Source organism: Pholis gunnellus, assembly GCF_910591455.1.
Source record: "Pholis gunnellus genome assembly, chromosome: 14".
In the NCBI taxonomy this organism is placed as follows: Eukaryota; Metazoa; Chordata; class Actinopteri; order Perciformes; family Pholidae; genus Pholis; species Pholis gunnellus.
Genome location: NC_136541.1, coordinates 11,013,491 through 11,029,525, shown reverse-complemented (window position 1 = coordinate 11,029,525; position 16,035 = coordinate 11,013,491). Strand labels below are relative to the sequence as shown.

General features: G+C 42.3%; 2 protein-coding genes across 2 annotated transcripts; one reads left to right on the top strand and one right to left on the bottom strand.

Moving 5' to 3' along the window:
* Positions 1-5,603: 5,603 nt before the first annotated feature.
* tada1 (transcriptional adaptor 1) lies at positions 5,604-10,038 on the top strand (the record flags this gene model as incomplete). The annotated part of the gene is made up of 8 exons (XM_079172965.1): positions 5,604-5,677; positions 6,174-6,265; positions 6,356-6,421; positions 6,770-6,864; positions 7,070-7,282; positions 8,043-8,194; positions 8,312-8,468; positions 8,894-10,038. The coding sequence occupies 8 exons, from the start codon at positions 5,604-5,606 to the stop codon at positions 9,044-9,046; spliced, it is 1,002 nt and encodes a 333-aa protein (XP_079029091.1). The 3' UTR covers positions 9,047-10,038.
* A 573-nt stretch (positions 10,039-10,611) lies between these two features.
* On the bottom strand, positions 10,612-12,468 carry LOC306705943 (transcription factor Jun-like). Its single transcript, XM_079172832.1, has one exon. It carries the CDS (start codon positions 12,310-12,312, stop codon positions 11,341-11,343), a length of 972 nt encoding a protein of 323 aa, XP_079028958.1. The 5' UTR covers positions 12,313-12,468; the 3' UTR covers positions 10,612-11,340.
* Positions 12,469-16,035: the final 3,567 nt, after the last annotated feature.

Genomic DNA, 16,035 nt, shown 5'->3' with positions numbered 1-16,035 from the left:
AGGCCATTTTGCAGCTAAATAATGCAAGCTGTCTATCTGATTAAGAGGCCGCAGTGTTTTCCTCATTACTATGTCACCCCGTGGAGATGAGGTGCCACATCCTAACAGAGCTCCACTGGTATTGATGTCATTCATAAGCTTTAGCATAACAGGATCTAAATGCAGCTCTTCCTACCTCGCCAAGATAAACGTGTGGGTTAAATGCTCATACATGGTATTTAACTTGTGGTATGAGCTGGAAAATGCATTTCATTAATACCTATATTGATCTATTCAGACTCCATCTCTACTTCCAGATCTGAAAAGACCAACTTTTTAAGGAGTTGGAGAAACGAAGGTGGTTTTAAGACACAGCATATGTACATTTGATTACACAAAAACAGTCTCTCTCTGCACTTAGAATGACCTTTATACTGTATGTTAAACTACTTTATGACTAGAAACGATAATTTATGTGTACAATTAACTTATCATAACAGTGAAAAGGACCAGGTGTCCCGAGGGAACAGTAAACGATCCTATAGAAAATATAACTAATTTCCTCCGCTGTATGAATGACAATCATTCTCAAAGTGTGCTTGCACATATGGACATTGCTGTTGTATGTTTTACTCATTTGGCTGATGATTAAATGTCAGTATGACTCTGAGAAATGGGCATTGTTGGAGGGGGAAAAAGAGATGGAAATATGTTGTTTTCAGTGGTTTTCAAGCACAAAAAATATGCCAACCAAGCGTGTTGAGAGTTACAGGCAATGGGACAGACAACGAGAAACACATTGCTGAAAGCCAGACAGGATGAAGAAAGAAAAAAGGAGGAGGGAGGAGGGAGGGGGGAGGGGTGTGGGATGAACGGGGATGGAACTGGTCCAAATTTCGAAATTATTTTCCCCCCTCTTCCTCTAAATACACAGAAATTTACATTCTTTCCACACAAAAGTGCTTGAACTGCATGTTTTCGTAAAATATCTTCCATTGACAAAGTCACGGCTGCTCTCTCTAATCACCGGTATGGAAGGAAAACGGCATCCTTTTGGGGTAACCATCCGAGAGGAGAGGGGAGCTGTTTTTTTCTGTTTTCTTTTAACTTGTGGTCTGCTTTTAACAACACCCACCAGTCTTTGGTCTCTCAGCTGAAAATAGACCCTCATATTGTTCTGTTTCTCTTTAGGCCACAAAGTCCCTCACACCCATCTCTTTAACAAACGTTTATAAAGCAACAAAACACAAAGCCAGGAGACCGGTCAAACCCAGCTGGACATGGAAACATGTTTATGAACATGTAAAAAAGCAGCGTCCAATAAAAACGGCATTATGTTAAAATTATACTGTAGTGAAAGCTGAAACCATTGAGTCACAATACTTGGTAGAACATTAGCACACAACAGACATTTAGGGTCACTTCAGAGGACATTCTTCTTCTTTCGGATTTAAAGGAACTCCTTTCATGTGCCATGCTGATTTATAACCAAGTCCTAATCTTCCTTTTCTTGTGGTTGTGAGTCACACAGATGAAATGTTGCTGTTTTTACAGCACACACTTTAGTTAGTCTAGAGAAGGAAATGTAATTGTATTCAACAGAAATAAGAGTTCTAATAAATGTGCGTGGCTCTGTGCTTTGTGTTGGCGTGAAAATGTCTCAAGGAGACGGATGAATACATCGTAGAGGCATCTCGTTTCAAGTGGTGACACATTCTGTGGATGACTAAGGGCAAGTCATCAGTTCATGTCTGGCTCTCAACCTGAGCTACATGACTCTTATCACTGTCTATTCATATAAACCTAAACTTTTATACTGTAAATCAAACTGCTGTTTTCTGAGGGTAACGTTTTTTTGGGCTACATTCATTGTTGTTACTTTTTATTTCAAAAGAATAGTGTGACATTTTGGGAAATACGTTATTTGACTAAGAACTTGACTGAGAATTATCTGCTTATACGGGTACACTAGGATTGGATCGGTACTTAAAGGAATAGTTGGGGAAATAGGCTGATTTTCTCTCTTGCCAAGAGTAAAATTGGGCGAACCTGTCTGAACGGTGAACATGAATATAAGTTTGAAGGTAGAGCCAGGAAGCTTATGTTAGCATAAAGACTAAAGTAGACCCAGCTAGCCTGCCTCTGTCCAAAGTTTTTTTCTTTTAAATCACCCACCAGCACCTCTAAAAGTCCCTATATGTTATGTCTTGCTTGTCTTATTTGTACAGAAAATAAAATGTAAAAACAACAAATTGTGAATTTACGAGCACTTACAGACCTATATGTCACTGAACCCAGTTACTTTTTGCCAATAAATAATCCAACCCATAAAACCCCGTAAAACCAAAGCTTATTTTTTACAGTTCTTGTATGTAAGGGTTAAACTAACAAGATAAAACATGTTAATTAGTGAGCTTTAGAGGTAATGGTTGGTGTTTATTTCAACTTTGAGCTATAAAAAAGGTCAAGTGCAGACTCAGACACTCTTTTCTAGGAATTTAATTGAACAGTTAGCCATCTGAGCACACTTGTTCTATAAATCCAACTCTCTGTTTGGTGACATGTCCACCTTCCTGTCACAAGTGTGCCTCTCAGACATCAAGCCTACAACCACCCCAGAGACTGTTGGTACGGGACGCTGCGTCACCACAGGAGCTGTAACTGAAGTCTTCCAATAACTCTGCCCACTACACACACTGAACCCTTACATTTTAAACAGCCTCACGAGGTTATAGAAATGCATGATGGGCCCACAAAAAACCAAACTCCTGCGCAGCCAGGCATTGGAGGAGAGAAGGTGACATCCTTGGCTCTGGTGAGGGGACCACACTCACGCCCGTACCACCTCGAATACCTGGCCGACAGACTTGGGGATGGCCGAGCGCTGCTGCAGTGTGGTCCTCTGAGAACCGCTGCAGGTTTCAAGGTGAAAGGCCCTCTTTGTCACCGAGTGAAGCGTCGCTGTCTACGTATTTCACCGCCATGGTGGCACCAGGGTCGGAAGATTTGTGGAAGAAGCTGGCTCTACTGCTGTTTGCTGAAAGACATCTGCTGTTGGGAAAATGTCCATGAGAGGGACTCATTAGCCTTAAAACCAGTCAACCAGAAAATCAACATGCAGGATGTGGAGCTGTTTTCTTTGAAAATAAGCACCATGACTAATTTTTGCACTACAGTATACAACTCCATAGCTAAGTCTGCTCCTAAGTGCTCTTTTGATTTAAAGCTTAATAGACACTTGTTTAAGATGGATGATTATTTGGAGGGATCTGGGAAGGCTCACTGAGCTGCAGTCAGCTGCAGTTTCCACTCTCCCTTATTAGTTTAAGACATACAGTAGAGGGATACTTCATAGAGCATGTGAAGCATGCGAGAGAGTGCTGAGATTGTGAAAATTTGATTTTTTTTTTTTTAACCGAAAGACGTCAATCTATGCACCGATCGAACCCAGAGATAACAAACAAAGGAACATATGAGCAGTGACAACTGAGCTCCTTGAATTTCAGCTACCTTCTAACAGATATATAGTCTGTTAAATACATCTATTAGTGACCAGAATTTCAGATGGTTTTCATAGATCCTGTGGCTGGTATGAAAAGCTTGTTTATTCTAGACTCAAACTTTGAAACCCCTTATCCAATGGATCTCCTTTGCAAAGACGTACGACCTCAGAACACTGTGGAGTCAGCATGTAGTCACTGAAATGGAGGACCCGCTAATAGTCTATAGTATGACTGTTAACTGTGTGTTTCTGGATATACGGTTTCACTTATTGTGATAGATGGCGTGAGTCATGGAGGTCTCTTTAAGGCTTCAGGACCGCCTGGGGAGACTGAGCCAAAGGAGTGACCGCCCTGACTACTCAACTGATTCTACACCATAGTTAAAACTGTGAAAAACAAAAGGGCCTCCCTGGTCTAAACTGGCTCAAGTGAGGCATGAGCCAAATAGCCACAAAGCACAACAGAAGGAACCACAGAAATGTTTTTGATCCAGCCCAGGAGAATAAAAAAACACTTACAGCAGTAGAACCAATAAAATAAAAAAAATTCTTTCAGCTGCTAAAAATATATAGTTATAAAATTATTGCTTGCCGAATCAGTGTAATCGGTGCTAAAATAAAGAAATAAAAACACAACAGTACAAATTAGACAATTATTACAAAAATTTACAAAAAGATAAGGATAAGAAATATTTACATACACTGAAAAAGGACTTGATGTCTTGAGCTAAATTGAGCCCACATCAAGGGAAAGTCAAATGAAATTAAAGTCCCGCTACGACCAGCCCTGGATGAGCTTTAAATGCGATTACTACAATTTTTTACACCAGTTCTGAATTTAACTGTTACCTTTAAATTATAGAACAGGAAATACACGGTCTGATCTCTTAATTTCACAGCCGTTCATATTTTAGCTGCTGCATTCTAAAGTAGCTGCAGATGTGAGGCACTTTTGAATGTGGCAAGAATTTCAGTGGTTAAAATGGGATGTGATACATGTTTTTTTAAATGACAGCTTTCACCAGTTTTATTAAACCTACTTGGATTCTGGCAGCTGGCTTTAAGTTACTGAGATCATTTAAAGTATTTCTGGAGTGAGCGGGTCAAAATATCCCTTAGTTGGTTTTACTTAGCAGTAAAAAATGTGAAGATCATTAAAAAACAAACAAATAATAATACATTCCTAGTGCTGGGAACAAATTTAACTTGGATTTACTCATGTTGTTTCACAGCTTAGTATCCATGAGATAATCTTTTTTTCTCCAGGGACATTCTTGGCATTGATCAGACTTCCACATTGATCCCACAGCCATACTTTGAACACAACACCAGGCTCTAGGGTGCCCAAGGTACCATACCAGCTCATATCATGTTTTCAATCTCAAAAAAACATGAGCAACAAAACAGGCAATTCTGCCTCAAAGACTCACGCTGAGCTGCTTGCAAAATGCAGATAAGACCTTTCTGTCTTGAAATAAATCTATATTACAGCATTACATTTTTGGGGGGGGAGGGGAATGCATCCTGACCTTGCCACTGTGATGAATGTTGACACTTTGATAAAGCACGTTCAATTTCAAATGCACAAGTCTAATTTCTCTTTTAACTCTTCTGCACCAAGATGTAAGTGGGCTGGGCTATGCAGATTTTAAATGATACTATGATACCATCTAGTGGTGGAGTAGTTTTACGAGGCAACCTTTCGATACGCTTTTAAAACAGGCAGTGGGTCAGTGAAGCTATTGTACACATGCCTGACACCCTTTATAACAGCTTCTCTCTCTCACAAACAAAAGAGGAGCAAGTAGTTTTATTTAAAATGAAATTAATGAGCATCTCAGGATAAATATTTCAGATAAATATTATTTTCCGAAAAAATGCCATTTGTTTTAAGTGTACAGCGAGCCCTACATCTATTAGCTGCCACTCCTATTGTGTAGGCCTAAAGTAATAATTAAGTATTTTTTGGTAATGTTAAGGATAACATTGCTTATGTAGAATGTGTTCGTGATTTTTATTTTTCGTCCTGTTAATGAAAGCTTCAATAAAGTTGAGAAACAAAAACAAAGGGAAACAGTTGTGTCGCCGAATGATGACGTACTTGTAGTAATTCATGAACGCCATGGCAGCTCATGTTAGCGAGCTTGAGATTGCGAAGAAGAATTTAACTGATGCAATTGGTGATAATGTCAAGCAGTAAGTAAAATGCTTTTCGTGTGTGTTTTCTATTTGTGCTGTTGGGTGTCTATTATTTTCCTTTGTTTACCGTTGAAATGCAAAGTAATTCTACCGTTAGTTAGCTTTTGGAAAGTAGCAGCTTGCTATCACTTGCTAATGTTTGCAGCATTTCTCCTCAGCAACAGTTATCAATCAGCCAATATGTCTTTGCAGTTATTCAGTATTTATTATGTGCTCTCAGGGGGAAGTGATACACGTTTACGTGTTTGCAGGTTTGTATGAATGCAGTTTAAAGGTATTTGGATGTGTAACTTGAGATGGAAAAAGAAACATGTATTAAAAAGAGAGAAAAGTCAATCATTTATTTTCACTTAATGAGACGGGAGGCTAACGTTACATTATGTCTTAACATAGGTTTGTTTATGAAACGAAAGGAATGCAGTAAATGCACCTGAACTCATGGCGTAAGGTGAGTCTTGTGATGATGTTTTCTGTTTGTTGCCTCTCCACGCAGTTACTGGGCAAACCTGAAGCTATGGTTCAAACAGAAAATCAGCAAGGAGGAGTTTGACATTGAGGCGCGTCGTCTGTTGGCTCAGGAGAACGGTGAGTAACCAAGAAACACTTCCAGTTGAGTAGTTGATGCTTTCTAGAGAAGTGTTGCTTATTTGTATTTCTCTCGGTCTTCCTCTACAGTCCATGTCCACAACGATTTTCTCCTGGCCATCCTCACACGCTGCCAAATCATTGTGTCCACACCAGGTGAAGTTGAGCTTGTGTTTGTGTCCAAGCTTTGTTTTATTGAAATGTACAATACCGTAATCAGTTGTACCTTTTTTATTTAAAGCGATTTGATTGTCTTAGGTGTTAGTGTCATTTTCAGACACCTTGAAATAATGGCTTTGTTGTTAAATTAATTGATTTAGTAATGGAATTTCAAAGTGTGTATGTGACAGAGGGCCTGTGATCAAAGACCCACTGCATACAGCCAGTTAGAGGCTATCACTGTTGAAAAGTTGTAACATTTAACTAAAGGGAAATATTCTTTTTCAATGTGATCTGTATTTATGTTTTCTTCAACTCATCTTGTGTTCTTCTACTGTCCTCTAGAGGGCGCAGGGCAACTACAGTGGCAAGGTGGCTCTGCTTCAAAGCCTGGAAAACCAAAAGGGAAGAAGAAATGTTCCTCCAGACAGAAGTTTGATGTAAGTACTTATTCTCATATTCATCCCTGGAGATAATGGCTGCGTTAACAGCAGCTCTGCCAAATGTTGAAATGTTCATAATAATGTAAGTGCTCAATTAATGACAGGGTGTAAATGTTTTTTAAAGGTTAGTGGCATATAATGAATCAACCGGTGCATTAACAACTGTCTTGTCTGTATCATTTGGATGCTTGTATGTCTTCAGCATCGTTTCCAGCCACAGAACCCTCTGAACGCCGCCCAGCCTTTCAGCCCCAGGGAGGTGGGAGGTGAGGAGGAGGAGCTGCGTCTAAGTGCCCACACTCTGCTGTTGCCCACACGGGGCCAGCTGGAGGCCCGCATGATGGTGACGGCCTTCGAGCTGGGCCTGGATAACATCACAGACGATGCCGTCGGCAGCATGATCTACGCTCTTGAGGTTTGTAGCAACTGTCCGCCAGCAATGCTGAGTCACGTCAATTTTGCAATACAAAAATGGCCTCAAAGGGCTTTACAATCTGCACGACATATGATACCTTCTGTCAGAGGATGAGTGAGTACCAAATTAAATCCCTAAAATAAAAAAAGTGTGAAATTTACAACAATGCCAATATTTGATTTTGAATCGTTTATTTTGTAGCATTGTCAAAAATGACAATATCATCACACAGAGAAACGTTAATAAATGTAATGAATTTGTGTTTGTAGATGAAGGAAAACTACATTTTTCATATTTGCAGCTTTAAAACAAAAGAGTCCCTGAATTAAAAGAAATAAAGTTGTTACCACAAAGAAGAACCCGAGTATCTTCGCCCAACACTGAAAGCAAGTTTCCATATTTGACTTTTACGTCAGTGTTGATCTCTCATACAAGGTTGTAATAAACACTCACAAGGCGATGGCTGGTGGTCCAGCAGGCAACAGGTTGAACATGTTCGTTCCTTAACTCCGTCTATCAGTTTTGTCCTTGAAATTCATAAAAATGTAATTAATTCTGTCCTCGAGAAATTCATAATTTTGGAAACCATTTTCTCTAATACAAAGTATTTCTCTCATAGTTTGTACTGAAATACAAAATACGAGAGAATGGTGGTTTCACTTTTAGAGATTTTGTTGTACCGCTTATTAAGTATGACTGACTGCTGTGTTTACCCAGGAGATTGAGCAATGGCTGACGTTCTGCTCTGATTTATATTCAGCACCACTTGAAAGACGTCCTGACTGCTGTCATCACCCGGAGGAAGGCGTATCGGTTACGAGATGGTCGCTTCCCGTACGCGTTCGGCAGTGATGTTACACCGCAGCCTTATCTGAAAAACAGCCTTGCTGCTTACCGCAGTGTTACTGAATGGTAGGGACAACTGTGTTCGCTCTTAGGTTAGGTTTCTGTTGCTGTTTATTAAAACGTAGTCGTAGTACTGATCACATTTTTCAGTCCATAGTGATTTTTCCTTTTTCTTACTTTCAGTCCCCCTCCAAGTGCGTCCGTTGCCACTGGCCCACCACCTCAAGTGTCACCTGATGAGGCCGAGCAGCGAGCTGTTCACTTATTGGCTTGTTCTGCTGCCACTCTCCCCGCTCCCCTCCCTCCAATCAGCATGTTTGATCTGCTGGAGGCTCTACAGGTAAGAGACACGTGTTCATGAACGTTTCTCTGTCCCAAAACCTTCAACAAATGTAGTGCCTTATGCAGGGATATTCAATTAAAAGTCAAATAGGTCCAGTAACTGACATTTCCTCACCGTAATGATCAGAACCTCATAATGTCTAAATTGCGTGACACAGAACATTTTTGTATGTACACTTAAAATACACAGAGTGACATTCATTTACACTGAATATGTATTCATTACTAGTGGTAAATGTTTCAGCCTTTTAAGTGGGTGCTTTCTGGTTGTAAGATATTTTGAAATGTTTTCATTGGTCATATTTGGGAACTGCACTTAAACCTCTGTGGTTGCTGTTTATCACAGTTATTCCTGTCTGCCCTCATTTAACCATCAGAGGATCGAATGCCTAACTGTCTTCCTGAAACACTTGTCTGATGTAGGTTCACCGCGGTGTGATACCCTCCCACACTATATATGCCCTGAACATGGAGCGCATCCTGTCGCGGCTCTGGCACCCGAGCCACGAAGAACTGGAGCAGGACCACGTACACCGGCAGCGCCTCGCTGCCAAAGAGGGCGTGCTCGTCAGCTGAGAACCACGAATGCTGGACTGTGTATGTTCCCGGGGAACCAAACACACAGATACTCCCCAACATGGAAAGAGATGGGGGGGGACCAGTGTGTCTATACAAAATGAATACCCTTTTCATAATACCTGGAGAATTACATCCCTGTTGCACAAAGAGATAAAGCATGAGTGGAGCAGGATGAAACTGTTGGACAGTGGACACAGAGTGGGCAGTCCACTCCAGACTCCAGCCAATAGATGGACAGTTATTTTCGTTTGTTCCACCAGAAATTGTGGCCGTCAACCAACCATCATTTGGAACTTCTGTTATTTAGGGAGAAATATATTTGTTTGTAAAATATTGAAAGTATTTAATTGAAGGCGATGCCAGCAGATGGAGCACTGGTCAGAAAAATTAGGATCTGATTGGGCCGGTTTGCACCACAGTGTTAATGTTTCGGAGTCAGATATGCTACACAACTGTTAAAATATGTCCTATAAACACAGAAGTCGATATCTAATAATGTAGCATTGTGTACATGACTAGGTCCCAACAATGTGCTTATAGGAAAGATTTAGAAAGAATAGGCCCTGTACATTACACTCAGGTGTTTTCACTTAATCTGGCTCATTAGGCCTCATCTCGGGGCAGCGCTGAGGTCATCAATTCACGAATACAAATGAGAAAGATGGAAATACAACAGAAAATGTCGATCAGTCGCTGTCGGCATAGGATCCCGAGAGAGGTTTTGTTATCACCCACACCTGTGTGGGTTCAGGGTCCTTTAAAATGTGCCAGACAGCTGCCTCCTGTGTCATCACGCCCCTCGTGAACATACCTTGAAACCGTCTCCGACGTATTGCTGAAGCATTTAATGGCGTCTGTCCAGTTTAAAGACCAGCGAGCATCCATCAGTGTTGGTGGTCCACACTGTGTGTGTAAGCTAAAGCTGTCGGTGCACTTGAATATCTGCTTGCTTGTAGTTCAGCTTGAAATGTAATGTTTTTTTTTTCTACACAAACTGTTTTATAATTTCTATTACAGACAGTAGTTCTGAAAATAAATTTTAAAATATGTCCCAAGTTGTTCACTCGTTTATAGATTCCGAATATTCCCACATGAAAATATTTCTTGTGTACCTCAACACACTTCCAAAGTGTGTAAACAAATGTGCGTATGCTTCATAGGTTTGCTCTAGGAGGGAGTCGCCAGCTGCAGTGGGAGGACCGTGACTCACTCACCGTCCCAGTGCGCACTGTGGACCTCTTGCCATATTTGGCTGCCTGCTGCTCACTTCCGACACCTCGCTGTCCAATCAGCGGCCGTGTAGACTCGCCAGCCATTACGAGCGCCACACACGACACTGGTGACTCAATATCCCGTCCGCCCCGGGGTCCTTCAATAACAAACTCTTCACGTAAAGCCATTACAAAGACTGGATCCAATGATCAATTATTCAGCAGACAAAAGTACTCGCACACAACTCGCGTGTCCAACATTTTATTTTGTCATATTTACAGTTCTGAAGTGCTCAAAAGACAGCGTACAAATATTATTACAAAGTGTTATTTCAGGTCTATATCACAAAGTTGTATGAACAGAAAGGTTAAGAAAGTAAGGCAGGTTTTTTTCTCTTTTTTTTTTTGTCAGTAAACGCTACACACACCTATGAGAGTCCTTGCCTAAAAAAGGTGTGATTTGCTTTTTGTTAGTGTTACTCTGTACATACTGTATAGTCGCTGGTGGGATACTCAGTGCTTGACTCAAGTCTTTATGCATAAATTGCTACTTGACATAGTGGGAGATTTGCAGGGCAACGCCTCGTTCACATTGTGTTTCTGTCAATTTACGATTTGATCCCACACATGCTCTGGGAGTCAGAACGCAAGGCTGCATGGGACTTATTCCGTTTCATTTTAGCTTTAGATATGGAAACTTGCCATATTAGCGTGGCTGAATACATCTTGTAGTTTTGAGTGTGTGGGGGGGACGACGACATTTTTTTTATAAAAAAATCCAACAAGTCACATCAGAGGGGTATTAGGAGCTCCCTCTGAGCTTTGTCCGTGGTTTGCAGGTTTTGTGGCCTCTGCTCTGTAATAATTCATCGCACTGACCGATTACAAGTATATTGTCAGTCTCCATTCTTGCTCTTTGTCTGCAGAAACTTAGTGGATGCAGCCTGAGCGGATAATTTGGTGGACAATGTCAATGAAACGCAGGGGCTCCCCCGCATGGCTGAACGGGCCACATTAAACTGCATTTGGTCCACAAGAAATGTCCCTTGGGTTTTTGTTTTTTTTTTAACCCTTGGTAGTCTAGTAAGCTTGGAGCTGCTGCGTCAAAATGAGCTGGCAGCCGCTGTTAACGTGGTCCATGACCTTTTGCTTGAGCAGAGCCAGCTCGTCCCGGAGGACGTTGGCAGAGGAAACCAGGTCCGTGTTTTGGTTCTTGAGGTTTTTGACCCGGTCCTCCAGCCGTGAGATCCTCTCCAGCTTCCTTTTCCGGCATTTGGAGGCGGCCACCCTGTTCCTCAGGCGCTTCCTCTCCGCTTTGATGCGCTCCTGGTTCTCCATGTTGATGGGGGAGAGCGGCGGGGTGTCGCCGGACATCTCGGGCACCGTCTGCGGCTCCTCTTTGAGCGCCTGTAGCCGCGAGTGCTGCGCCGCCGCCGCCGCCAGGTGGTCCATGTTGCTGTGGGACTGCTGCGGGGCGGTTGGGTAACTCAAAGGCGGGTGCCTCTCGCTGGCAGGTGTCGACGCAGAGCCCACGGCCCGGCTGAAAGCCCCCAGGTTTGTGTACGCCGGCGGGTCGGTGCGCACCGTGCAGCTGTAGGGAATCTCGTCGCTTTCGGACGCAGCGGAGCCGGATCCCATGCCGTTGTTCGCGCCGCTCTGCGCGTCAGGGTGGACGGCGGGGGGCTGCTGGTGGTAGTGGAGCTCCGCCAGAGCCCTCACAAACCCCTCCGCGAACCCCTCCTGCTCGTCGGTGATGTTCTTGGGACAGACGAACTGGGTCGGGGTGGGTGTCGTCAGTCCGGTGCAGGACTGAATGATTAATCGCTCCAGTTCAGGCGAGGCCAGCTTCAGCAAGCCGACATCTGGGGACGTCAGGATGTCCAGGGCCTTGGCGCTCAGCTGGGGCCTGAAGTTTTTCGGGTCGTTGAGGTTTAGCGTCATGGTCTGCTTGAGGGTTTTGGGGTTGAACCCATACACCGTCGGTCCGTCATGCTGAGAGCTGGAGCCATTCACGGCTTCGTCGTAAAACGTCGCTTCCATTTTTCTGGACATAAAAGTTTTTTATCACCTAGAATGAGGTCTATTCTCCTTTTTTCTTATTAAAAAAAACACCAAAGACCGACTGTTTACATGTGCCCCGTGCCTCCCGATCTCTCGACTGTCTTCTGATAGAATCCGCCTATTGTTGAAGTTCAACTCACTTGACAACTTCGTGTCCTGAGAAAACTTTTCTCTCGTGTACCGCGCGATCATCAACAAAAAAACGTTGTTCCCTCCGTCGCCGAGCCTCGGTGTTTCCACACCTGAAGTATCCGCTTTGAGTTGATCCTCCTTCCCAAAACGCAGAAACGGGGTCCGAACGGGGATAATACTTTCTATCTCTTCCAACGTGGAGACGAACTTTATCCACCTCTAAGCTGCAGCTCTACTGAAAATAACAATGATGTCATTTCTACGGCCTCCGATTGGCTGGAAACGATATAGTGGGTGGAGTGTCTCTAATGACATGCAGGTTGCTCTGACAACTAGCCATATCCCCGCCCCCCCGCGATGGCTTCTGGGATTAGGTAATGCAGACGGTGGAGCAATGTACGCCGGGATTACGTAGTGTTTTTGAATATTTAGTTACCCGCTCAATTATTAGTTACCCATCCTGAGGCGAGGGCTGCTCCAGATGGTCCGTGGGGTTTAACCTTGATCAACACACAACAGCGAATCAGCGGTCCCTCAATAAGACGTTTGTGTTCAGGAACATATATAAAGTTACGCGTGAGAGCACATTGAAACGATTACCTCATTATCAAAATGCAGTGAGATGACATTCTCAGTGTCTCGTATATTATATATGCTGTTTTATTTGTGATGTACGTTCCCACAGTGAGTGCGATTGGCTGGTAATGTAGTTAAGGGTTAAAGATAGAAGAAAGAAAATTAGGTCACACCTGCACCAGGCTTTCTTTTGTTGTGAACGCCACATTTTAAGAAAGAAAAAAAAAATACTCTCTCCAACTGTACTTGTTTGAGTTGCCGTTCTAACTTCTTGCAGAGAGAATGAAGATATGTGCTCTGAGAATCACAATCAACTTTAGTAGCTGAATATTATATAAAACATACAATAAATATGACCGCAGGTTTTCATAGTTCTCAACATACCAACACATAGTCTACAGAGATTTAGACTTATCACAACAACCAAGATGGGCAGCCACCATACACTTCAGCAAATATCAGTCAAATTGTTACTGTTTATATCGGGTTGTGGTATACTTGCTACTGGAATTACACAATTAATTAATATTGATTTATAGGGCTAAACGTTAAGATGAATCTATACAACAGACATTGTGAATCTCTTACTGTTCTAAATTTATATTTTATTGCAAATTCCAATAGATTAATATACAATCTAAATCTCTCTCATATACTCAAGTGGTAATAGCTCCAACAACCAATAATTCTATGTCATTTGTGTATTAACAAGGTCATATATGTAATAAGGACAAACATCAGAATAGAGCCAACATGGACGTAAGAATATGCACGGATGAATTAAACAGGTTGCTGCATTTATTGTCATCAAGGTAAATCATGATTTATACATCAGCCCTATACTTATAATTTGCCCACTTGATCTTTGCTTGCGCACGTATTTAAGTTGCGCGATAATGCAGGAAATATATTCATTACATTCTGTGGTTGACACTCATATGTGACTGAAGGCTCTGTACAGCTGCAGTCCAGTCTGTCTGCCCCCCCCTCCCCCCATTGTATTATTCAACATGTTCTCCTCAAGCCAACTATAAATAAGTTAACAGCCCCAGACAGCCTGGGAGAACCAGAGCTGCTTGAGGTCAACACTCTTGAGATGACATGTTGTCCTCACAACGCGACGGTGCAACACCCATTCGGGAATATGTGACACCCTGAAGTAGAAATCCAGCGTTGGAATGCTTCAGAAACTTGTGTGTCTAATACCACAGTGGTAATGAAGTTAAGAAAGACCTCAGTTTCTTTCATGGTTCCTCCTCTCCTAACAGAATAGAGCAACTTCTAATGAAACAATAACTTTCTGAGCCACTTAACTCTCTCTGTGTCTCTCTTTGAACACCTGTGTTAAGCCCCACTGAGGAGTTGCCTATTTTCCTATCAAACTACCACTGTGTCCTGGCTGTGCTTCCTGTTTCTCTGTCAGCTTTTTCCCTCTGCTGGCCCGATGGGTTCGCTTTTTAGATAACAGCGCTTTCCTCCTCCCTGCCCGGGCCAGCTGTTTCCACTGCATGCAGTTTTTATAATCAGGAGCCGGTCCTGCCCCGTCTCCCAAAATGCCTGCTTTTGTTGTGCAGAGGAGGGACAGTCCAGGGTCCATGGAAACACTCACCCCCTTTCATGAGAGAAAAACATAGAGAAAGACTATATATGCATGTGTTGATGTATCAACAGAGCAAAGTTTTGATTACAGTCAGGCGTGGACCAGAGGGACACGCGCACACACACACACACACACACACACACACACACACACACACGCACACACACACACACCAAGCAGTGAGTGAGACAGATGAGATTTCAAACACTGTCCATGCAGTGTTTGTTGAAGCACATCTGTTTCTTCCTGTCCTGCTGCTTGGTTCCTGTTCCAAACACGCTGATCACAGCCAGCACCGCTTCTTTGAGACAGCTGTTGATCTCCTCTAAGAAAAGAGCCCAATAGAGGGAAGTGACCAGACTAGAAAGCATCACAATTAAAGTCTTTGTGCTTTTGATGGCAGGTTTTGGGACATTTTGCCGCCCTAACGCTAACAGATTATCTGTTCCAGTAAATCATGTCCTTCTGCTTACATATAAGTGGTTAGTAACTTGTGTACACTGTCTTTACTCATAGTTTTTCATAGACCTTTTTGACAGGAGACATTTTGAGTAAAAAAACACTAGTGTACTTAACAACATTGCACAACGCATACAATTTAGTTTTGCTTGTTGTTCCAGAGCCCTTGCATTGTGCATGCTCAACACGTTCTCATCCCAACTCGTCACATATTGACGCTTTGTTAGGACCCTTGGTGTCACTTTCTGAGTCACTGAGTCGCCCAGCGCATCAAACTGTGATGCTCCACTACGGTCGCTTTAAACTCGTGGTTAACGTTGTGAATTAAAACAACTCAACCGCTTAGTTAGCTTGAGGAAAAACACCACGGCTGGGCTTAAAACAACTACGTAAACTTAGGTTCAGGCAACAAAACCATTTAGTTAGGTAAGTACGTAAAACTTGAACAATGTAACGTACGGAAAACATCACTGATGCAACTTATAAATAACTCGAATACTGGCCTCCTGGTTGACAGTCCTGTTGGTTTGACCCATCCACCTCCACATCCTCCCTGTGTGTGTTTGGGGGGTCTTTTTACAACATCATTACACTCCGGTAGCACTTTCTTTGGTTGTCTAATAATGATGTGGATGGGTTGAAATTGTGTGAAAGCCCAGTACATTTTATAAAGAAGACAAAAAGTGCAATAAACAACAAAACAAAATGTTTTCCATTCAGCTATTGATCATTGTTATTATAGTCAGATTGGTCTACTTTAACTAAGTGGAATAAGTTTTCGGTATCATATTAATCTACTTATTTAATTAAGGCATTCCCTTCTCCCGCAGTCAGCTATGTATAGAATATTTAGACTATTTTTGAGTTACAGTGATTTTTCCATGACCCAATAGTCTTCTAAATTTCTGGATCATCCAAACATAAGATGATAACGAGGGAGAGACAGA